The sequence below is a fragment of the Myodes glareolus genome, chromosome 27, assembly GCF_982192425.1.
Source record: "Myodes glareolus chromosome 27, mMyoGla1.1, whole genome shotgun sequence".
NCBI lineage: Eukaryota > Metazoa > Chordata > Mammalia > Rodentia > Cricetidae > Myodes > Myodes glareolus.
This window is the reverse complement of record NC_142052.1, coordinates 14,603,006-14,627,898: the sequence shown is the minus strand read 5'-3', so window position 1 is coordinate 14,627,898 and position 24,893 is coordinate 14,603,006. Positions and strand designations below refer to the sequence as shown.

The window sequence follows — 24,893 nt, the reverse complement described above, 5'->3', positions numbered from 1 at the left end:
TCTCAAAAACCACATAAGAACCAAGTAAAATGTAGTGGACATTTGCATTCTGAGCCACTTGACTAGTCCTGTGTGGGTCTATTTGCACTCATGTCTCATCGCCAAGAAACAGCTTGCGAAAGTCGCACTTCACCATCACCCTCCCGAGCTCAAGTCCTAAATAGAAATTTTAAAACCTATATTAAACTTTGTATAAATGATCTTCAATGGAGAAAATATTGTGCTCACAGTTCCTCTCTAAATTATTTTAAATCCGAGTGAAAAACCCTTCACGTCTGCTGTTGGACTCCTTTAAGAATGAATCTGAGCTAAAGAGAAAGGTAGCTACAGAAAACCACCCCTTTGCTCCTAGCAGGGCCTACCTGGCTACTGTATACTGACAGCAAGTACTAGGAAGCAGGAACTGGCAGGGATGGAAGACAGCAGTTTCCTGTCAAGGAACTGACTAAAATTTGTATGTTTCACTCTGTGCAATCTGCCTGGAATATGTGATTGCTTTCAAATGAGACGTAGTAACACTACCTAAAAACTGAGCAGAGGCAACTGTAAAAATGTGAAAGTTTTCATGTCATAAAAACCAGTATCGATTTTATTTACAAGAAAAACAAACAAGTAAGAAAAAATAATGGCACATATCTATTTTTCTAACTAAATGGATTTGGATTTATTAACTGCTGTGGTTAAAGTATATTCTATTAACACTGCAATGGCATAAAATTAATACTTTGCCACGTTTTTCAGGAAAACAATCAGTTATTTGCCCTGTGGTACTGATCTGTAGACACTGTGGAAATAGCCAGTAATTTGCAGATCAATCACACAGTCTTCCTAAGACAGATCGAAGGCATGTGATTCCCCTCTAAAAACAGTTCTGGTCTATGAAAGGATGATTCCATGAAACATGGACTGTATGAGGCAGTCTAAGCTTTGAGGATTAGATTCTCACAAGTGAGCCTTCTATTTTAAGCATGGAAAGTAGTCTGTGTGCAATTACCACGCATATAAATAAGGAATCCAAATGCCAAGCATTTAAAGAGACATCTCCTATCCAATGAACAAAACCAAGAATAATGCAAGAGTGTGGGGGGGTCCACTCTTAAAATTAAAGATCTGGTCTTTCATTTGCCTTTCTCCACACAACTTTATTAAGCTGCCCTGTTTAAATGAAGACACTACAACACACCGAGATGCAGGTAACCCTAAGCACTAGCTTTGCTCTGTGTCCTTGGGTGCACGAACGGATGGAAACAGCCTTACGGGACAACCGCTTCCTTCTTATCACTTCTCTACTTAGAATGCGCACTCAAAAGCACCATGGTGACTTGGAAATACAAACGGCTAAGGTGCAGCTGCCAACAGACACTCCATGGAGACATTGGATTTAATGAGATAATGTTAATGCATTTTTCAAAATCAGAATAGAAGTGCAAAGGGCTGTCAATTGCCTGGCTCACTGGAGGGGAACATTGGTCTGGGTAATGGAAAGACTGGATGCTGCAGCTGAACAATGCTCGCCACCCTGCCACTCCCAAGGCAGGACCCTTAACAGCTCTACACCATTGTTTGTACAGCAGTAACAAATATCAAAAACACTGAAGGTTTACTCTTTAGCTTTTGACGTTTATTACCTAAGTTTAAAACCAATAAACCCATCGTAAGATTGATTCTGTTATACACCCCTTTAGGACATGAAGAACGTAAAGGGTGGAACAATAACGAAACTTATCTAAGATTCTGTAGCTACTGGCAGAACCAGAATTAAAATAAACTGACGAGAACTGAGCATCTCTTTCCTTTATTACTACTACTACTACAGGAAAACAGCCCCATGGATTGAAGTTCTGCCCAAACGAGGACACAGTCAACTGTGCTTAGCTCTCTCTTATGCTGAAATCTCATTCCCCGAAGTAGGGATAGGTGTTGAAACTGTATTATTATACACTACATGAGTATCCCGGAATATACACCCCAGTGACTCAGCCATAGCTCCACTGACTTCACTGGAGACTCGTTTCCATTCTCCATAAGGACTATTTGTGGAAGGCTGAGAGCCCCGTGCCTCCTGACAAAATGTCTAACATACACAACTCCCCAGAGAAACGGCTTATTTAGACTCCTGGTTTCAGTCCATGGTCACCTGACTCAATTGCTTTTAGTCGGGATGGCCCAGTAACAAATGACAGGAGCACACAGTAGGCCTGGCTACCCCATAGCATCTGGGGTGGGGCAGGAGATGTAAGGGAGAGAAGAAAGGACAGTAGGGCGGCGGGGGGGGGAGAGACAGAAAACTGAGAGACAAGAGAAACAAGAAGTAGATGGGGTGGTCCAAATAATACCACTTAAGGGCACATGCCCAGTGACCCAGTTTCCCTCCTCTGACTCCTACTTTATGAGTTATGAATAGCATCCAAGCCTTTAACACATGGTTTTAGTCAGGCAGTTATTTAAGATCAGGACCATACCACCATTAACTGCAAGAAAGCCACAATTAAGGATGGCTGCAGTACTCTGTATACATAAGGATATTCAAATGAGGGAGGAAGGAGCCAATCAGAATTCTGTGACCTCCAGTCATTTTGTTTTTCCTTGAGCCCCACAACAAGCTCTATCTCTCTGCAGTTTTACCCCTTCACTAAGGCATTCACAGTAAACAGATAACTGCAAAGAAGACCTAACTGTTAGACAAAGGGATGACCCCAAGTACCAGACATGGAACGTGCTGACGAAGAGGCTTGGTTGTAGGGGATCTTTCATTCAACAGAAAGGAAGCAACGCCAAGAGGACATGACCCCAGAATGGGTATGTGAGAAAGGCACACCCGTACCTTCCTCCTCTCACTCCAAGAATTAACACTACCTATCATGGCATGAAGATTTTTATGGTATGAAAAGATGTAAATTTGAAGCAAATTCTAGAGTGTTTGCAGAAATCCAACCTAAATATGAAATTTCTGAAAATACGCTCTGTTTGGGTTCAGCAGATGTCAGCCCAACTCAGGGAAATGCTTTCTAACCTGGTCCACCAAGACAAGCATCTATCTGTGGTCCTCCCGATAGCTACGGCTGGTGAGAAGAGGGTGACAGGCTCTGCTGAAGGTGCCAGAAAAGCCTAGTGCATGTTTATCATGTCAGTAACTGCATCAAATACTGATAAATAGTATTAAAAAGTGGGCATTCAACAAAATGCTGGAAACTATCAAGTATCTGTTTAAATAATTACTATAATACTTTAATCTTTACAATACCCCTGAATTTTAACATGTCCTGGTCTGGGAACAAAAATACAAGTATGGACTAGCATAAGACACTGTTACCAAGGTTCAGTTGATGCCTGTACAGCCACTGTTCCCAGCATATAACAGCCTCTACCTGGGCAACACACACAGGCACAAAGGAACACACACGTGTACAAGAAATGAAGGTGAGGTTAAGGTTTTCAGTGGTTTTAGTTTCTGGTTTTGTGTTGTGTTTGATTTTTGTGCAGTGCTGGAGAATGAGCATGAAGCTTGTTCATCCATGACAGACAACTGTTCTACCCCTGAGTTACATCCCCATTCCAAGGTATTTTAAAATTTTAAAACAGCTTCTGCCACAGTCTGTATAAGAAATAGTCATTTCCTCATTATAATAGTAGATATACTGCCACACTTCATCACGTTGTCTTTCCAACTGTACTCCTAGGGACAATTCAAACTAACCAATAGTTTGAAATAATGATGAGATGAAGGGTACAAATCAATACTGCTGTGTCAGGGCAAGGGTACTCGGATCTAGCAAACACAACTATACCATCACATGATTCAAAAAATAATAGAACCCTGTGCCAATGGTTTTCATGGGTCATGATTTCCTACAGTTATCAGAGGTATAAAATAATCAAACTAATACATTGCTATTGAGGTTGAAACAATGTTACCAATCTTACTAGTCACAGACAAATGAAAAGAAAAGGCAAGTACAAGTAATAAAAATTAGAAATGTAATAATAATATAGTATCCTTTCTGTATTATAATATACTATTAAATGCTATATATTAATGTAAGCTTAAAATGTTATATGCATATATTTATAGACACAAATATAACAGAGAAAATGCTTTCTTTGTATATTCCTTATTATCCCATAAATTACTAATTATCCCTAAATTCTGTTTCTCTATGTCACTTCTTCCTGGGCCTCCTCGTTCCATTGCTTCTATTGAATCTACCCTGTGCAGAATTTATTCCAAAACTTTCTACATAGGACAAGAAAAGTAACTCAATTTGTCTTTTTAGAGAAGTCCCAAAAGAAAGGCATGAGACCTCCTGCATCCCGAGACTTCTGGCACTTTCCTTGCTCTCCCTTCCCCACCGAAGCCATGGAAACCTCTGAGGTGTCAGTGCTCTGCAGCACTCTCAGTGAGCGGTCACGTGCCCCCGGTGAGAACGCCTGGGTCTTCAGCTTCCCCCTCACTGACACTGCCCAGCTCTTGTTCCATCTGTTCCCTCAGTGTGACCCTGAGCTTCATGGAGGTGCTGCGTGCTTACTGGAGAAATTGTCTGTTGGTTCAGCTTTACTCTACTCATTTCTCTAATTATATGGTGGGTTTCAAAGACTACGGCACTACCATCTGCCTAATTCTATTCAAATTTGACCTTTAAACTGTGTTCAATTCTATTACAATAACAAAAAAAAAACCTTCATGTGGAAAGAGAAATATCAAATACAACAAACAGGTGGGTCCCAGCTTTTCTTGATAAGGATGTTTTAGCTAATTCCTTTTTAAAATCTATAAATGAATATTCAAAGGATATTGTTAATGTTTACATCACGATGTACACATTGACTTTTAAAACTACATGACCTCCATTAGCAATAAGCACACATAGCAATCAATCATGGTTTCTAAGTTTCATTCTGCAATTGGCGGGGGATGGGGAAGACAAGGGCTGTCTAGAGAAATGGCAGATTCTAGACCAAAGGCAGAAAAGTGTAATTATAAACCAAATTATTGTATAGAATCAGAAACTACAGGAATTTTCAAAACAAGGGAAGGAGGCTATGTATAAACTGAAAACAGAAACAACCCAAAGAGCTTGTACCTATAGGAACAATTATAACAACAGGCAAAAGGAGCATTGTAGCTAGGAATCCCAGAGAACATACAGGATGATCACTCCAATAAAATCAGATAGGTAGTATTTTTTAGCATGAGATCAACTCATGTAATGTCTAATATGATAATTTCTGCAAACCATTACAGGCTGACATATGGTACCAGGTAAATACAGTAGAAGGCATACACTTGCCTTAAGATGGTAGGAGCTTGACTGCTGTCTACAGCTCTCGGTTTCTTTTACATAACACTAGAGCTGAATGTTCTCTGGGAAGTCAATGGTGGAGCTGTGACACAGGTAAACCCACCTTACGGTAACACATAATGATCACAAGCAAGGGTCTGGGGCTACATAACCAAGTTTTAGAGGTGCTGCAGTACTATTTACTTCTGCTTTATTGACACTGGATCTACTCCGTAGCATAAAACGTAATGAAACTTAAGTGCCAACAGTACTGGAGCAGTTCAGTGGCTTTGCAGGGTCTGATCCCACAGAAACTTTGAGATCAACGCTTGTTAAATGCCATGTGTTTTTAGCAAGGTACCATCTCCCTCTCACTCTTTAAACCCTTAGAGCATCAATTTCCAAAGATTATTAAGTATCAGTAAAGTCTGAAAATTATTCCGTTTCAAAAGATCACAGAATATTTTTATAACACTAAGTGCCAGCCAGCCCTGAAAGTCTGAGTTCCAATTACATTTTTGTAAGTGAGAAGCAGCAAGCATCCTGGATGGGACTGCCTCTTCGACAAGCTGCATGTTAAAATGCCCCATCTCAGTGAAGCAGCACGTAGACAGAGGTGAGAGCTGGGGAAGGCAAGGGGCTCATCCGGTTGTTGCCCTCATGAGTGAGACCAGTGTCCGGACCACGGGCTCACCACACTGCCAGGATCCTGACCAAGGACTTCCCAGCTCTAGGAGGAAAAGTAAACGTCTCTTTCTGAGGCCACACAGCCTACTCGATTCGTTACACTCAAACTAAGGCAAACACTTTGGTCAAAAGGCAAGAATTGCCTTGGCTTTAAGCTTAGGGGTTCCTAAAAATGAGTGGCCTTTCCCTCTGAGGATCAACGCCTGGCTGTTAAATTCTAAAATATTTCCACCGGAAGCAAACTGTGAGATGACACCTGAACAGCGCTCATTCTTCAGTGAAATGCTTTGTGAACCTGCCGACTTAGAAAACTTCTCAGGAGCACAGAAAAGTCCACAGACATCTCTAAGGGGGTGAAATACAAAGGGTTTGCAATGATAAATTTTTCAAACTCCAAAAACATTTTTTGTATGTGTGGTTTTTTTGAGACAGGGTTTCTCTGTAGCTTTGGAGCCTGTCCTGGAACTCCCTCTGTAGACCAGGCTGGCTTCAAACTCACACACATCCGCCTGCCTCTGCCTCCCGAGTGCTGGGATTAAAGGTGTGCACTACCACTGCCCGGCCTAACAAACTTTTTTTTTTTAATATTTATTTATTTATTATGTATACAATATTCTGTAGGTCAGAAGAAGGCACCTCATTACAGATGGTTGTGAGCCACCATGTGGTTGCCGGGAATTGAACTCAGGACCTTTGGAAGAGCAGGCAATGCTCTTAACCACTGAGCCATCTCTCCAGCCCTGCAAACTTATTTTTTTAAAAAAGAAAAAAGTATTTGTTTTGTTTTATTTCTAAAAATAAGTTAAATGATTTCATCTTTGCTTGCTGGGCACTCTTAACTCAAGAGAGTCTGTGTCTAGTTTTCTCTCTTCCAAAATATTCAACCACGGGAGAAAATGCATAAACTCTCACTACAAACACCACCCACCATCATCGGCGCAGTGTGCAGCTGTGCTGAAGGCTAGTCCTTCTGGGTACCCCCTGATATATGGGGGGTCCTTACCGAGCTGGGGCTGGAGTGCCGCCGCACTTTGGGTGACTCTTTGCCAGCCAAGGAGGACTTGAAGTTAATGCAGGCATTATTCTCCGAATGCACCCTTTTGACTTGGTTGGCAGGCTTCTCGAACGGGTCGAAGCTGCTCTGTGTCCTCTGGACTCTGACTTTCTTGTCCTCAGGGATGGTGTCCAGGTGCTTGATCACTGAATCCGTCCCCTGGCAGTTCCGTGTAGACATCTTTGTGACACATATCTGGAGAATAGAAGGGATGGCTTGAGTGAGCCTCACTGACAGAGTACGATCACCACACACACTGATCTGTCCAGGGCGCGTTTCAACTTCAGAGAAGCCCACTTTATGAGCTATACTCACGATACAGAAAATTCCTTATAACTCTTCTGTGTAAACTCGTAGTTTGCACGTTAAAAAAACAAAGTTTATCTACCTAATACAAACAAACAAAAATACCTTACGGCATAGCCCGTGTATCCTACGAGGTTCTGGATTCTGTCTCAGGTTTTATCATCTGACTGCAAATGAGTATTTTTAAATCATCAAAAGATTTAGAATGGATAACCCATTTCATAAAACAAACAAACAAACGAGGCCACAGTTAGCTGGGATGGAATGGGCACCGACTGACCAGGGCAGGAGCTGACAGAAGCAGGAGCTGAAGAAAGCTAAAGGAGGACAGGGCTACTTTGTTTCAAACATTTAAGTCTTAAAACCCAGGTTGAACATTTCCACCATCTTGACTGACTGCATGTCAAGTGGAGTGAAGTAGTAGTAGTTAGGTGATAATAATGAGAACGATTGGGGGTTTTCCTTTCTGATTTCAAAGCTAAGGGATTAGACTACCAGCGAAAGACAGAAGCTTTACACCGTTTACAGCATTTACCGGATGTTTCCCTTCAGCACCGCCATTCCCCTCCGGCGCCCGCAATGGCTCGCACTGCCCCGCCTGCTCCACTCCCACACTTCACTTTAGTCTTCGCTGCTTTGCTCCCCTTTACCACACTGGGTTCCGACTCTCACTCTCCCTAGGCTCTGGAAGCTCTGGAGTCTACTGTGCAACCTCTAGTGTCCTGGGAGGACCTTAGGTGTCCCCAAAGGCCATGTGTGAAAGGCGTGGCGGTGCCCACCCTGAACATTACTGTGAGGTGGTGGAAGTGTAAGTAGGTGGGCCCAGCAGAAGGCAGTCAGACCACTGGCTGTGTGCATTTCCTTCATTTCTGGACTCTAGAACGTTCTCTCCTCCTCCTTTCTCTCCCTTTCCCTGCCACTCTGCTTCTCTCTCTGCTTTGCTCTTCTTCTCGGCATGACCTGCAGCAACATAACCACAACATGAGCGTCTTTGCTCTACCAAGTGCGGCCTTGGCATAGGCCCCCGAGCAACAGTCAACTGTCTGAAGGCTGGGATGTGCAAATCTCGGCTGGTTTCAGGTCCTCCGGGGTATCTTGTCACGGCAACAGAAAACCTACACGCTAACTCTAGAAAAACAATTTCTGAATGGAATTGCTTTTACCTCTTCTCTTAAAAAGGTTCCCTACATAATATCAAATGAGAAAAGCTGGGCAACATTTACTAAAAGTCCGTATTGTTTAGCTGGAAGACCAACTTTGGAATAGCATGCCGCTTGAGTTCATTTGCAGAGTAAGTGTATCTATGTATACCAATACACACACTGCTGTAACCACAAAGAAACAGCTATGGTGTCAATGTTTCAGAGCGTGTACAAACACAGTGGGAAACAAATAAAACAGAATATCAGATATCTGCAGACACAAAAGTAATTATTAAATTTATAAACTTTTATTTGAATTAAGCAATAAATATGCCCAATTGTATGCTAAGAAATAACAAGTAAAATGTGTGCATAAAATAAACCAAGTACTTAAAGCTTCAGGAAAAAAATTAATTCGATATTCAGCATCTACCCTGTTCCAAGAACTTGCCACCATTGTTAAGTATAGGCTGAACTATGACTAAACCAAATGAGACAGGTCCTTCTGAGCACACCTCAGAAGTGCTGAGGATGTTTTTGGAGTTTGTGGTTTCTTGTTATTTATTATTTATTTTTTATGTACATGTGTATGTGTCTCTGTGTATGTGTGTGTGCGCACATGCATGTTCGTGTATGTGCCACATTTGTGTAGTATCTTGAGAGGCCAGAAGAGGATGCTGAGTTACCAATGGTTCCAAACCATCAATACGGATGCTGAGAACCAAACTTGGGGCCCCAGGAAGAAGAGCAAGTGATCTAAACCGTTGAGCCATTTCTCTAGCTCTGAAGGTATATATTTTTAAAGATTCAATATAGAATCTTCTACACATGATCAAAACTTAATAATATATCATAAATATGCTAAGTGCATTCAATATTTTAAGGATTTGTCTTCTTTTTAAAGATAGGAAGTCAATAAATAAGAAACTATCACTATCACTGAGTCAGTCAACAGACACATGAGCCTCAAGTGTCACTAAACCATAAACACAAGAGGTTCTAAGACAAATTCATAAACATGCAATGCTAATATGTATAAATATAATACATAGTATATTTACATATAAAATACATATATATAAACATAATGCTAAATGAACACAGGAAAGAAGAAAGATATAAAGATATAAGCTTGGAATCAATCTTAAGGTACTTAGAAGACTGGATAAAATTCAAAATAAGAATGAAATTAAATAACAATTCAATATCAAAATGGAAATAAAAAACACTAATGAAAATGGATAAAAATTAAAAACAAAGTTAAAAATTGACAAACATCTACGTAGACTGACAAATGGAAAAAAAACTCAATTTCTTTTAGTTTAGACTCCAGTTACTTGAATTTGTAATAAATCAGCCTGCCACGGTAGTTTTTAGTACCACGCTTTTCAGGCACCCTACTAGCAGACCGTATATGAGAGGTACTACTTCTCTTTCTAAGGTTTTTATTTTAGTTTATATGTAAGCATATTTTGCCTGCATATATGTATATGCACCACATGTATGCTTAGTGCCCACAGAGCCCAGAAGATGATGTTGGAACTGGAGCAGCAAACACTTGGAAGCTGCAAAGTGGATGCTGGGAACATCCCAGGCCCCCTGCAAGAGCAGCAGGTGCTCTTCACTGCTGAGCCTTCCCTCCTGCATCTGAACTTCAACAGTCCTTTGCCTAAGTCCATGAAAGGAAGGGCCACACTATGTTACTGCAGCCTTTCTCCAGTCATGCTCAGTCTTCTTGTAATAAATCTTATACAAAAAGATTCATCCAAATAATTAATCATCATATTTTATTTAAAAAAAGAGTTAAGGCTTCAAGACATTTACCCACAAGCTATTGTTTAAAAAAGCACAATGCTGCTACAAAAATAACAAATACATATGTTCATAAATAGCTATCATCAAAATTCTTCTGCTGAAGGTTTTAACAGGTGGATTCTAAAACAATATCTGAATCTCTTGCCTTTGAATAATTCTCTCCCTTTTCTATGCAAATATAATATCATATGATTATATTGCTTTATATACAAACACTAGATATTACCTGGTGGGATGAGCAAAACTAGGAGAGCTCTCCAAAACCAAGAAACACAGAAAGCTGAGGCTGACTAGTCTGAAAGGCGGCCATGACCACGCTGAGAGCTGTGTGATGCGACCATAAGGTACAACAGTCTTAGCCTGACAACTGTCAGGAGAATGGGGAACACAGAACTACACACACAATAAAACTAGTTCTGTGAGCAAGGAACAGGACCTTGAGCTCCAGGTGAAAACCACCACCCAGACAACGTGACTTTAGCCTGGTAAGATCCCAGGCAAAGAAACCCTATTGAAACTGTGAATAATAAGCCAGTGCCTGTGAGGTACTACGTTATCCAAGGGTAGACACCTATTATGTGCATTTTGCTGAAACAGCCTGAAGCACTCTGATACCTGAGCACAAAAACTCTGATACCTGAGTACAAAAACCAAAAACAAACAAGCAAAAACACTAAACAAATTTGATACACTGTATCAAATCCATGCTCAAATAAGCAATGGTTGTCATGATTGCTGTCACTATATAGGGCTATGTACTGGGCACCATAAACCGTAACTTCATGAGTTACAAAGCTCATGAACAAGTTTCTCCACATAATTAAGGTTATACCGAATTTATGCTGGTCTCCAGTTCAGCCAGGCTGCCACAAAACATACAGGTAACCATACCTTCCCTGTGCATGCATCTTCATCAAGGGAAGAAATGTATACTGAGTTTTCCACGTAACAAAAGAAACTCTTCTAGGTAGGTTTCATGTTTCCAGTATTTAGGACACAGGACTTAAACGTGATCTGCCCAACATGATCTGGTGTCTATGAGTACAACAGAAAGCCGGGCTCACTCGGGTCCTCCTGGCATACCTGGACTCAGGTCTGCTGCCCTCACACACTCCTGTGAGAGTTCTCTTGGAGACCCCTAATTAAAGAACTCTGGTTCAGAAAAGGACCCAGCAAGGTGAAATAATAGCAATGCCCACGCCTTGCTCTTAGCATGAAACCACTGAGTGATACAGACCCAGCAGAAGAGGTCTGGATGACAGATTACATGTAGGTGCCATTCCCTTGCACCCACATCTTCCTGTGAGTCCCTCCAGCCCCTCCGTAATCTGTTAGCAAGTATGAATCGTGATCACAGATATAACCTCATAAGTAAGCAGAGTTAGAGACAGAACCCCACAACTGGCAAAGGAGACTTCTGCAGCCCGTAAACAGTAACCCTTTAGTCCATTCTCACTGTGTGCCTGTATTCTGGCTGATGTTATAGCTCCCACTGGAAAAAATAGCTTCCAACTCACAGGACATAAGTGCCGGGGGTGGGTGGGAGAAAAGAATTAAAGAAGAATCAAAAAAAAAAAAAATGAAGCCTAGGAAACATCCAGCTATTGACTGGAAAGCAAGAGGCCTTTTTAAAATAGCAGAAGAACATTCGTCAGATAAGAGCATCGGTCTAACAGAGCTCCCACTGATGATACAGTGGTTGGTTATTCAACTATCAGAAAGAAACATAATACTGTGTTTAAATCAAATGAGTTACTGAAAAAGCATGGGTTCAATGAGATTTCAAATGACAAAAGCCACTAAAGTAGGAATAGCAATTACAATAGGAAAGGATGAATCCAATACAATATAACCAATCTTAACACAGAAAATGCCAAGTAGTGCTAGAACAAGCAGGAAATTTACTGAAGACATGGAAGGATGCTCACAGGTTGGGGGGGGTGGGGGGGGACAAATGGGTGGTGCCAGTTTAGAAACAAGAGTAACATGGTCTGCTCTAGGGATAACGAACAGGGCAATATGACAGTGCCGTGAAGGATAAGCAATGTTCCCCAAATGACATATTCCAAAATGCACATCTGCGAGACAGACAACAGACTGCAAAAAGAAATGCCCACATATGGAAGGCAGTTTTTAAAACAAGTTAACTTTTTACAATGTATGTGAAAATAACCACTGAGAGGAAAACTCAGTTTGACTTCCATTCTATGGTTCAAGTCTGAGTCACTTAATTTAGATAGGACAACTAAGACCCCCAAATGATTGACAACTAAGATTCTATAACCTACGCTACTGTACAACTATAAAGATAACATAATCCCAAGGACACACGAGAAAATATTGTTACTAAACTTCCTGGGGAGGCATGCTAAGTGAGTAAATCTATAATGCTTAGGAAGGCTTCAAAAATAAAATGAATCCAACCCGTAGTATCGGTGTTTAGAACAGGACAAGCACAAATATGGCAATCATATTTACAACAACATCTTCATGCTATGTGCTTTATTTAGAGTATATGAAATATGGTAGAATTATGGAAATTAGTCTGTGAAAGGAGGGCAATTTGATTAAGTCAGTAATCAGAGATTAAATATGGAAAAAGAAAAATTTTAAAGATTTAAATATTTATATATGTGTGTGAGAGAGTATGAAAGAGACACTGAGAGAACAAATGTGTGTGTGTGTATGAGAGAGAGAGAGACAGAGACAGGGAGAGAGAGAGAGACAGACAGACAGACAGAGATAGAGACAGAGACAGAGAGAAAGAGAGAGAGAAGACATATGCAGTATGTTGGTATCCACAGAGGTCAAGAACCTCCAAGCTGGTTATAGGCTGCTGTGAGCCACCCAACATGGGTGCTGGAAACCAAACACTAGTCCTATACAAGAGCAATAAGCATTCATAACCACTAAGCCATTTCTCCAGACCTAAATTAGTTTTAATTGACTGTATTAGCTACACATATTTTTAAGACTATGAGTACTTGGCCATGTACAAAGACAGCAGAGTAAAGCTGCTCCAGGCACAGGAGACTTAGGCCACTCCATACATCAGCAGCTTTACCATTTGCTGCACAGACTTTGGCAGTGGCCTTCCTCCCAAGGGAAGCCACAACTCTGCTAAAAATTTCCTCTGCCCAGAAGCCCTTGATGATTCAGACACTTAGCAAGCCTTATTAAGAACCCCTTCAGTGACTGCATTTAGTCTGCTATATTTTGTGTACTTATATTGCAACGTTTCCTTTTAATTAACAATCTTAACAATCTATTGCCTCCATAGGGCGATGACTTTACCTTATATTCATTTGACAACTCTCAAAACCAATTTATCTTCAAAGGTCCTCTTAAAGAATCTAGCCAATATTTGCTTACAAAGTCATGAGGAACAGGATGCTTCGATGGTTTAAAAGTGGTCTTCTCAAATCTTGGGGCCAGGAGAAAACATCTTGGGTACATGTGCCTGAGGCGGATCACAGTAAACAAGCACACCATCACTCCACGTGAGAACAAGACATGCCAACACTAATGGGAATTAAGGATCTATTTTCTCCAGCTGCAGTGTTTCACACTGCATTTACAGAGGTGACAGGAATTACATAAGCAGGGATGTGTGGTACTTGAAAACACTTAAAAAGAAGAAATCATCAATACCCGAACAAACTTATTTTCTTTTCTTCCAGTGAAGTCAGCAGAACTTAAATTTTTGATCTAGGTGAGAGATGAAACCACACATAGAGATATTCATCTGAATAAGTATGGCCCACTTGTCTTTTTTTGTTGTTCCTTGAGAATGTCATATCATATATTTTATCATATTCTTTACCATCCTCCAGCTCCTCCCATCTCCTCTGTTTCCCTCCCCACCAACTTTGTGTCCTTTCTTTCTTATAAGATAAAAAAACCAACAACAACAACAACAACCACACCAATAACAACAACAGCAACACCACCAACAATACCAATAACAACAACAACAATCACACCAATAACAGCAGCAGCAGCAGCACCAACAACACCAATAAAAACAGCAGCAGCAGCAACAACAATAAAAACAGCAACAACAACAATAACAACAGCAACAATAACAACAGCAACAACACAAATAACAACACCAACAACAACAGCAACACCAACAACAACAGCAGCAGCAAAAGCAACAACAACAACATGTCACTAAAAAGGTGCAATCCACTGTGTTGATCAACCACTCCTGAGGATGTTGATGTACCCCGTATCACTCCAGAGAAGGAACCTGACTTTCCCTCACCCTGCAGCTGTCATTTGTGAGCAGTGGGCCTTTGTGCCCACTCTGTCACCATGCTGGGCCTGTGTCTGCCTTGAGCATCTGCCCTGCTGTGTCTGGAAAATGCTGCTTCTTCCTAACTGTCCACCACTGCTAGCTCTTCAGGTCCTCCCACCACCACCCGCTTCTGCATAAATCCCTGAGCCTTGAAGATGTGACAGCAACATCCCACTCAGGGCTGAGTGCTCCAAAGTCTCTCACTGAACACAGTGCAGCTCTGAGTCTCTGTGCTAACTGCCATCTACCACAAGAAGCATCATCTCTGATGAGGGCTGAGCAATGCACTAATCTATGGGTACAGTGATACTATTGGGAGTCATTAAATGCTTTGTTAATTTAGCAGAATAATCATAGTAGGTCTTCACTGGTTCCATGAATTATTTAGCCTCATTAATGATATCAGATATAGGTTCTATCTCGTAGAGTTGGTCTGATCATCCTTAACAAAAGTTTGCTAATTTGTTGATAGACCCTAACTTGGTTTAAGAAAAGAAAAGGTTAGATATTCAGTGTTGGGTCTCCAACAGGCAGAGTTTGACCTATGATTTTTGCTTGCAGCTATGTAAAACCTAGCCAACTGTCTACTGAAACCTCAGCAGTACATGGGAAAGAACGTAATTCGGTTAAGGCTGGCATTCGTTTAAACCGAATTCATTCAGGTTGAAAATTGTCACTTTGAATCAGCCATTTTCTGGTGACTGGCGTGTTTCTAAGATCCCAGAGTGACCTTCTCCAATTGCTTAGTGGAAGGCAGCTACCAGAAAAGAATGGCTTTCAAAGATGCCAAGTTTACCTGTGTCAAATAATCCCCACATATCCAGCAGGGGCGAGGTCAAGGTCTTCTGAGGTTCATGAGGGGAGTCTCTACCACAGGGCAGTCCAAACTATGCCATAAGCACAGTCTTAATAAGATCATCTATTTCTAGCTATCTCTGCTCTGTCGTTTTCATTGTACATTACCCCCATGGAATTCTAAGTATTTTCTCGTACTCAACAACTTCTCTCAGAATTTCTCCCAATAAAAATCATCACTGGCCATCGACAAGTTTTTATGTAAAGTATTACCTTCGCTAAAACTACTTGAATTTTAAAAATTAAAAACAAAAAGATTCCTCCTTTAACTATAAAGAGACAGCTAGGAACAGTATTCTGAGGAATAAGAAGAATTATAACAGCACTGGAATAGCGTCCATGACAGCCACCTTTGTCTGTTATTTTAACCTGCAGGGTTGATGAGGAAGGCATCCACTCCAGCGTTGTAGGCTGTGGTTTCTTTTCACCTGAATTAGTGTGTGTGTGCATTTGCATGTCTGTGTGCCTGTGCATCTTTGTAGATAGAAGTGCCCCTCAGAGCACACAGGACAAAGATAAAGGATGTGTCAACTGCGTGTCCATACAGGAACATGAGCATGGGCATTCTGTTACTCACCATCTTGTTCTTACCAAACTCAAGCTCTGCGTAACAGCACTGACTAACATGCATGACTCCGCTCAACTTCACAACAGGTCTGCTCAACTCTCTAGGTCTGTCTTCTGGCAAGCGGAATGGCAGAGCTGGTGGACTTAGCAGCTCCTTTGTCCTTTCCTGCCTCTAGTATGAAAATGGGCCTCAGGTTAGAAGTGGCAGATGGTTTTAAATAGATAAGCTCCAAGCCAATAAGCTCACTTCTTTGTGTTCCCCTTGTGTTACAGACAATTCCTCCTCAGCAGCTGAGGATTCAGGAAGCATGGAGCTGGCACTACTGGACACACTTACTTTGGTATTTCGGGCCTCATATTTTCATTAACTCTGACATCAAAGAATCATTTCTCAGTGGCAGCGGCATGAGTATCTGGTTAAGGAATCAGTCATGTAAAGCATGATGTGGCAAGTCACACTGCAGGAGACTTGTCAACCTTGGTCTGTCAAGCGGCAGTTCTGCCCCTGCAACAGGGTCATTGCTGCAACCACTGACGCCCTTACCATGACCTGTACCACTTTCAGATCGTGCCTCGAAACCCACGCCAAGTAACTGTTGCTCTCATATTCGCAGATGAGCTACAAGCAGCCTGCTTTCATGTATCTGACTGGAGCAGCAGGAAGTCTGTCTTTGTTTGGTTGTCGCTATCTTTCTCATGTATTAGTTATATATTCCAGGCCCAAACTGTAAACACCTTGAATACATAAACTGTTTTCTGCATCTTTGGTGTCCTAAAAGATGAAGGTATGGCCAGGAAATACATGCTCTGCCAATAACTACTCAAAGATATGCCTATCCCTTTAACTAAAAGTAGGCCGTCTTAAAAATCACCCTCAGAAACTACATTAAATGGAGACACGCGCTGAGTTGTCTTTTCCAATGAAAATGCTTTCACCGGCTGTTCCTACTCATCACAATTCAATGTCCATTGCAGCGACCTTGTTTTAAAATGCTATTTACTTTTCCATCCACTTTTGTATATAATAATTGTAGAGAGTAATGGGTTGTATCATCACATTTTCATATACATATTTACACACCCATCCTGCCCGCCCCCTTTCCACTGGTCCCCTTTCTCTTTCCAAAATAGTCTACTTTTATGTCTTTTCTCCCGTAATCCAGGCTCTGCATAGAAAAGGAAGAAATGGATACCTGTGGTTCTGAGTCTGACTTATCTCACCTAACACTTTCCCGCAAATGTCATGATTTCTTTCCATTCTGTATATACACCATATTCTTTTCATGTGTTCATCTACTGACGCCATATAACAGGCTCCTTAATCTTGATTCTCACATATAGTTATGCAATAATTGTGGTATGCGTCTATCTCCATACAATGCTGACTTTAAAGTCCCAGAGGTGTATGGCTATGAATGACATCGCTGGAGCACATGAAGCTCGTGTTTGAGTTTGAGGAATACCTACACTGACTTTCATTAAGGATGCGTCAACCATAGATAAGGATTTCTTTCCCCTGCATCCTCACCAGGATTTGTTGCCATTTGGCTTAAGGTAATACAACGTATATTTCTCGACTGACTTGTTTCTTTGGATCTGACCTAATTTTATTTGATTCCTTCACGGACAAAGCTGAATCATGTCATATTGCCTCAGGGATTGTAGTTTTGTTATAGCCTTTCTGGGTTCCAATGTTTACAAGCTGGACAATTGTTTTTGGTTTGTTTTTAATTCTAATGAGAATATTTATGTATGCTCCCAGCAGCTAAAGTTATAGTAAATGTAATCAGTATAACTCTAAGTAGCTCTATCTATTATATTACTTATTGTATGTATAGTACTGGGTTTATTTGAGATATAGTTTTGTCTACAGGCTCATAAAGACATATGCACATACTCATACAACTCTAGCATCTTCATTTTTGATTATAATGATAAATTTAAAGCAGCAAGGGGAACATCTCTATAGTCACGTGAGGCCTATGTAGGATCTTGTCATGTTTTTATCTTTGGGGAATCACACTTGTCTAGGATACTCTATAATTCTCTTGGTGCTCACGGTAGGAATGGCCCTGCCTGGGATGTCAAGCCACCACAGTCCTACCTCATTAGAATCTTGATTTTAACAAGATGTCCTCGGGATTGATATTAGAGACACAATGTCCTAGACCACATAATAATATATTGTTATTATGGTCAAATAAGGAGAAAAGTCAACTCCTTTAGAAACAAATTTTGTTTCCATTTCTTCAAACCACAGGGGTGACAAGTGCGTCATCATCTTTGACTAAAACTTTTGCTCAAACTTCCCACAAAATAGGATGGCAATTTAAGATAATTACTATTATTTTGCACATGGAAATAAAGTTTCCTAACAATATACAGCCAATGTGTATATAAGTACTCTCTATTTGAAAACAAAAAGCAATGAGATTAAGGTTTAAATGAATAATATACACAAATTATTACAGCATACTTCCTGCCTATAGGTTAATGGACTTGTATGTCTCTAGTAAAGGAGCATTTATATGTTCTAGAAAAGGTTTCTGTAGAACGGAACGAGCGGCGGGCCACATTCCCGCCACCTGGCTCCTGGCTAGCATACTCTGAAATAATTATATGGAAACTGTATTCATTTAAACATTGCTTGGCCCATTATCTGTAGCCTCTTATTGGCTAACTTTTATATATTGATCTAACCCATTTTTAATAATCTGTGTAGCACCACGAGGTGGTGGCTTACCAGGAGGATTTTAACCTGCGGCTGTCTCGGAGAGAAGAGTCATGGCGTCTGCCTGCCTCTGCTTTCTTTATCCCAGCTTTCTGTACTGTTTACTCCGCCTATCTAAGCTGCTGTCCTATCAATAGCCAAGGCAGTTTTTTTATTAACCAATGAAAGTAACATATACACAGTTAGCCCTCCTCCATCAGGTTTCAACATTAGCCATCATAACTACTATTTTTTAATGGCATTACCATTTTTCTCAAGAGAATTGAGTCCAAAACTGTGCTTTGCTTGTTTACCAAGGTTTATTTGGCATCTTTGGAGGGAAAAGGTTTAGAAAGAAGTTACTCCCAGATCCAGGAAGAAAACATTTTAAAGACATAGACGTGTACAAAGTACTATGTACCTACCCTACAGCAAGCCCTACCATCGGGAGGGGGCCCACTGCCTGCTTGGAATGATCCTGTCCAGACTGGAAAAGGACCTGGGCTCTGACTCCTATTGTGTGGAAAGCTGAAGGGACCCTTCAAACACTGGCCCCAGTAAAATTTCACCAATCATCCCGAAAGGTCACAGAAGGTATTATACAAATTCTGACTCCTGCTTTATATCCCCAGTAGTAACCTGGCTAAAATACCATCATGTAAAAAGAAAATTAAGAAAACAGCATTCACGCAGGATGACCATATGCGTATCCACTGTTGGGTGCTCGAACAGCAGAACTGATGCCTGTATTTTCTCCCTGATCACATATCTGTAGTCAGAGGGACCAGAAGAGGCGTATGTGGGATGATGAGAATCCACACATGGCCAGGGAGTGACCCTATCCTGCTGTTCCACAAAGTGAAGGCTCTACCAACTAGGTAAAAATCCCCACGGAAACTGAAACATTAAGCCATACAAACAGGCTTTCAATGCATGGCTAATTAGTTTCTTCAACAAGACACTGTTCCCTTACAGCTTTCAAAAATATCTATTCCAAAAAAGAAAAGAAAAGAAAAAAAGAAGAAAATCTATTCCAGCACAAAAGGACCCTTTTTTCCACTCTCAAAGACTCTACAGGTTTATATACAGTGCTTCTCTTAACCAAGCTCTGTCTTCGGTCCTTCCTGAGAAGGGGGAGACACTGTATATTTTCAAAAGATCCTCCATTATGCATTAGTGAAGGAACCTGGTCAGGAAGATTAACATGAGCCACAGCAATTTAAACACCAAGCCCACGCACCATTTCAGGAGTACGAAGAGCAAATAAAATGAGCTGAGTTAGAAATCAATGGTATATCCTCACCAGGATGGCTTTTTGTCCGTCCTGGAATGCCTACTGTTTGAATTTCACCTTCTAAAAGACATCATAACAGACTCCAGAAGCCGGCATCTGCCGGAAAAGTTGTGCAAAGGTCAGTCCCAGGTGCCATCCGAATCCTCTTGTTCCACTTCTGAGCCTCACAGAATCGTCCCTGGCTTGTTTGTGCTGAACCAGGTCAGTTCTACCTTCACGAGTGTACCTTTCAAGTCCCTCTCTATTCCGTCCCTCACGAAGATAAAGCATGCAGGAAGTACAATGACATTAAAGAATGAAAACCGAAAAGAATAACACTACGGGAGATAAGACCGATCCAGTCAGACCTGAATTCCTTTTACCTGGTAACTATATAAATATGTAATAATAAAGATTATAAATACTTTAAAAATTCTTTCCTGAAGAAGAAATAAAATGCCATACTAAGGTCTTATTCTAAAACACATAGGAAATGAACACAATTTCTATCATCTCACCTGGATCAAACATCTTTAATAGCAATGTTACGCATTATTAGTGCTTGGCAATTATGGTTGAGAGTGATGTTACAATGTTTAAAGTGTGATGTTTATCTTCCAAGAAAATCCATCGAAATACAAATCCGACCAAAGAATGCTGAGAAATATAGGGCATCACTGAATATAAGATAGACTTCTGAAGCTCTTGCCATTTTCAGAGACTCATATGTGGGTCACTAACCACACAGAGCTCCTGAAGAGAAACACGGAGAACAATGGGCCTTTGGGGAAACATGGAAGTATCCTTCAATGCAGCCCTCACAATTGGCCCATCCACGGTGAAGAGCTAAAATTTCAGCAATAATAAAACCAATATCGACTCTTTAATAAGAAAGCCCTTGACTTAAGGAAGACCTGTTCTCCTTTCCCACTCCAGGGAAGAGTCAATAGCGACTCCTCACTAAGCCGGCCAAGGTGAACAGAGCAGAACAGCAGGAAGAAAATACCCTGCTGCTTGTCTGCCGCCTGAAACAAACCCGGAGCTTCCACAAGCATTCCACTGCCAATGTTTTTAGCAAGATCTCATTTAGTGGAGGAACTGGCTGCTGGTTGAAATGGGTTGTCGATTGGACAGAAAAGCATGTCTTTGCAACAGGCCCCCTCCCAAAGTCTGGGGGATGAGAAGCAGAGATGAGCAACCTTCTACAACCTCCTTTTATCTTCTGGAAAACTAAGACATTCTCTAATGAGGCAAACGGGAGAAGGATCTGGGACCTGGCCAAAAAAATCTGTAGCTGTTAGGAAACAGGGGAAATTGAGGCCTTCTAGAGAAAGTGATAACGGCAATAGCGATGGCCAGCTACTGTGGAACTCTTCTATAGTGGTTACTACAAACACTACCTCTAACACAATCTACAAGAACTCAGGAGGGGACATCATTATCTCAGTTTCATGGGTAATTAAACTGAAATACACAGGAGCTAAGCAACCTGTCCAAGGCCACGCAGAGAATAAACAATGGGGGTGGAGGTTCACTGCAGGACCAAGCTACACAGCAGAAGCTCCTGACCACTGCACATGTGTCCCCGGAAACCTACATCCCACGTGCAATGCTGTCCATCCATTTCTACCTCATCGCTGCTGATATGAGAGAAAAAGCATGATCAGAGAAACACAGATTAAGTGGGATGTGGTTTTCTGGCCTGCCGTTCCTTCCTCTCTTCCAACTCACCACCCAAGTAAACATTCATTTAATTAATCTAATTCGGAGTCTGCCTCATATGAAAAGTCAGGCAATAACGGGGGGCGGGGGAGGGACAACAGAAGAGCGTAATGCATTAAGAATCATTAAGGACAGGATGCCAAGTGTGCTTTCAAGCATCTGTAATCCTAGCACTTGGAGAGCAGAGGCGGGAGGTCTCAGCTATATATTAAGTTGGAAAAGTCAGCATGTCAATATAAGATCCCATCCCCGAAAAAACCCAGACTAGGAAGATGAAGGCTACTTAGAAAGACGGGATGACTCACATAATAAACGTTGCTCCTCTGTTGATGTTTAGGTGCCTTGAACAGGGAGTTGCAGACATAGATATAAAATTTCCAGGGATCCAGTACAGACATTGTGAGATCAGTTAATGGCAAACAAATAAATGGCTCTTAGTGGGGCCATAACATGACCTTTTAAAGAGGAATCAACTATCAGAAAAATATCTTGGGCTTAAGGGAAGTGGTACGTAGAGAAAAATCAAGAAAGAAAAACTTTATTGATGAAGCTAAGCTTGCCTCTCTAATGAAAAACTTTACTGCGGTATCAAGCACATACCTTCTCTCCATTCTTCTTGACTGATGCAGAGGCTAGGGTTTCTGGTTGACTGTCCTCTACAAACGGGACTGGAGGCAGAAGGTAGCCAGCCCACAGTGTTCCCAGAAAACCTGAGTGGTGTTCTGATGTCTTGCCTTATAGCTAGAACGAGCAACGCACTGGGAGCCCAGTGAGGCGAAATTGTAATGGTGACAAAAGTCGCAATCCCGCTTCACGATGGACATTCCGGCTGATCATTGCTCTCTTAGCAGCAAAGAACAGGCGAGAAAATGTAAGCAGTCCAGGTACTATGCTCAATCACCAGGCCATGGAAATAACCAGATATCAGTAAGTGGTTCTCGGGGTGCCTTGCAAGTCCTCGTTCCTTGCTGTTTCCACGGGCTACTACATTTAGAAGCTCCAAGTTATCTACTACAGTGTCCATAGGGGAACTTGATTTAGTGACACCCTATACTAAGGAGGAAAACTGCTATCTTTTCCATATTAAAATCAAGCATACCCTCCACAGAATGAAATTCCAATGTATGGTACTATATCAGTGAACTGCGGAAACATGCTAACTGAAAGAAGCCACTTGACAGGAAACACAGTACCCGGCAGAGGCCGACTCACAGACACAGAAAGTACAGAAAGTAGAATCACGGTTATGAAGGGCGAGGGGAAGGGAGAATGGTAGTTACTACTGAATTGTTTAAGATGGTGGGAAGTTCTGGGAAGGGACAGAGGTAATTATTGCAAAACACTGAATATACTCAATAATGCCGCTGTCCTGTCAATCTAAAATTGGCGAGTTCTGTGGAATGCGCTTTTTAAATATAGTTTTAAAAATCCAAGCAGAGAGTATCTCTTTCACCATTACCAAAGTGGAAAACCAAAAATTTCTCCACGGGGACAGGAACCAGAACGGCCTGTTCCGCTCACAGTGCCTCACAGCAGACTGTGCACAAATGTGTGTACGTAAGTGAATGCCTGCCTGCAAGAAAGAGGCTCTCCTCAGCAGTCGTTACACCGTCTGCAAAGTTCCAGACTTACTTTCTAAGAGGACACATGTGCAGACTGCAGGGGAAGTGGTAATGTTTACCCAGGGCCTCTATCTCCCCTCTTCTTTCTGCAAGTGTGTCTTCCAGTGTCTTAGACAGAGTGTATAGATAATAAATGTTTGCGTGATAAAGACAGGAGAGGGATACTGCAACATAATGTCGGATTACTGCTCTAATAGTTCCCTTTTTAAAATTATTTTTTGTAGATGTACCATTCCTTCTGCCACAGGAAGAAAAAATAAACCTCACAGCTCACACAAGTGAAGGTAAAAATATAAATAGCCAGAACATACCACTCTCAGTAAAAACCACAGCAAACAGCGCATCATCTCATTAGAATCAGATGAAAAATAACAGTTCATGCTTCCATTTACTTTTTGGAAAATAATGAGTGACCAAAACACAAGAAGATTCCAACTCTCCTTTGAACAAAATCCAAATATTCATTCCTAGAAATCAAAGTCCAGTTTTACACTTAAATTTGAATAACTACAGAAGCTCCTCCTCCAATAAATCACTTACTGAGAATCCTAAATTCCAACGTTTTTCTCAATTAGCTGATAAAGCAATGAAGTATTCTTTCTTAGACTGTTTTGTATCACAAAACTAGATAAAACTAGTTTCTAGTCAAGATGCAAGTTACTGATGATTTGGTCAACGGATATTCACTAACCACAGCATGCACATTTCAAGGGAATTCCTATGTTGAAGCATTCCAGTAACATAGTCTAAAGCAAAATATCAAATGCTGACATCCTTAATATTTAGCACCTTCCAAAACGGTGGACCCAGACAAATTCACAGCATCATCTAATGTATTAGTCGCAATGTGAGCAATATAAAAATATATCCTTCAACTTCAAACCCCCTCACTACTTAATACTATGCCTCAATCAATGAAACAAGTAGAATTTCATCCTCTGTCAAGGTTTATATCCCAACCTGGTTCTTCATCTTCTTCCTGAGCAGACAAGCCTCGTTTTGGAGTAGCCTGTCTATTACCCCAGCCTCTCAAGCATGCAGGGGTTCTCCACCCGGTGTCTACAAAGGTAACAACCCACCAGCAGAGCTAGCCCTTCCAGCAGAACTGCATGGAGAATTATCACTTCTATGCGGGAAACCAGAACCACTACAGATATAGTGAAGCTACATGACAGCGCCCTGACCTCTGCCCGGCAACACGCCTGAATCAGGTGCATTCAGGACTCAAGGAGGGGAGAGGGCGAGCAGAGAAAAAGCTCGGATCTCTAACACAGTAGAGACAGCAATTCACAGCCATCAGTTTACCCGGAGGAAAAGTGGTCTCCCGTCCTTCAGTCGCTTGACTCAGAGGGCATTCAGCCGAGCATAACCAGGCAAAACAATCTGCAAGGGCTCTTTAAGCTATAAAAAAGACGAGTTTCCAAGAAATCCGACTCAGCTCTGGCAAAGAAGCAGTCGCTGAACATTTTCTTCATCTTATCTCTGCCACTGGTGTTTACAAACTACAAGCAATAGCCTCGGGAGCCTCCGGAGACTCCCTGAGTAACCCCCATCAGATCCT

At 41.3% G+C, this 24,893-nt stretch overlaps 1 protein-coding gene across 4 annotated transcripts in view; it reads right to left on the bottom strand.

Moving 5' to 3' along the window:
• The window catches only part of Cdk14 (cyclin dependent kinase 14), a 545,726-nt gene that overhangs the window by 419,820 nt on the left and 101,013 nt on the right, over nucleotides 1-24,893 (bottom strand). For 3 of the 4 annotated variants that reach the window (XM_087902477.1, XM_087902478.1, XM_087902479.1), the window contains one exon: nucleotides 6,970-7,215. In XM_087902477.1, coding sequence (XP_087758603.1) covers nucleotides 6,970-7,215 — 246 coding nt within the window. Of the gene's footprint in view, nucleotides 1-6,969; nucleotides 7,216-24,637; nucleotides 24,821-24,893 lie in introns of those variants that run through there. The other variant, XM_087902480.1, reaches the window with a different exon arrangement.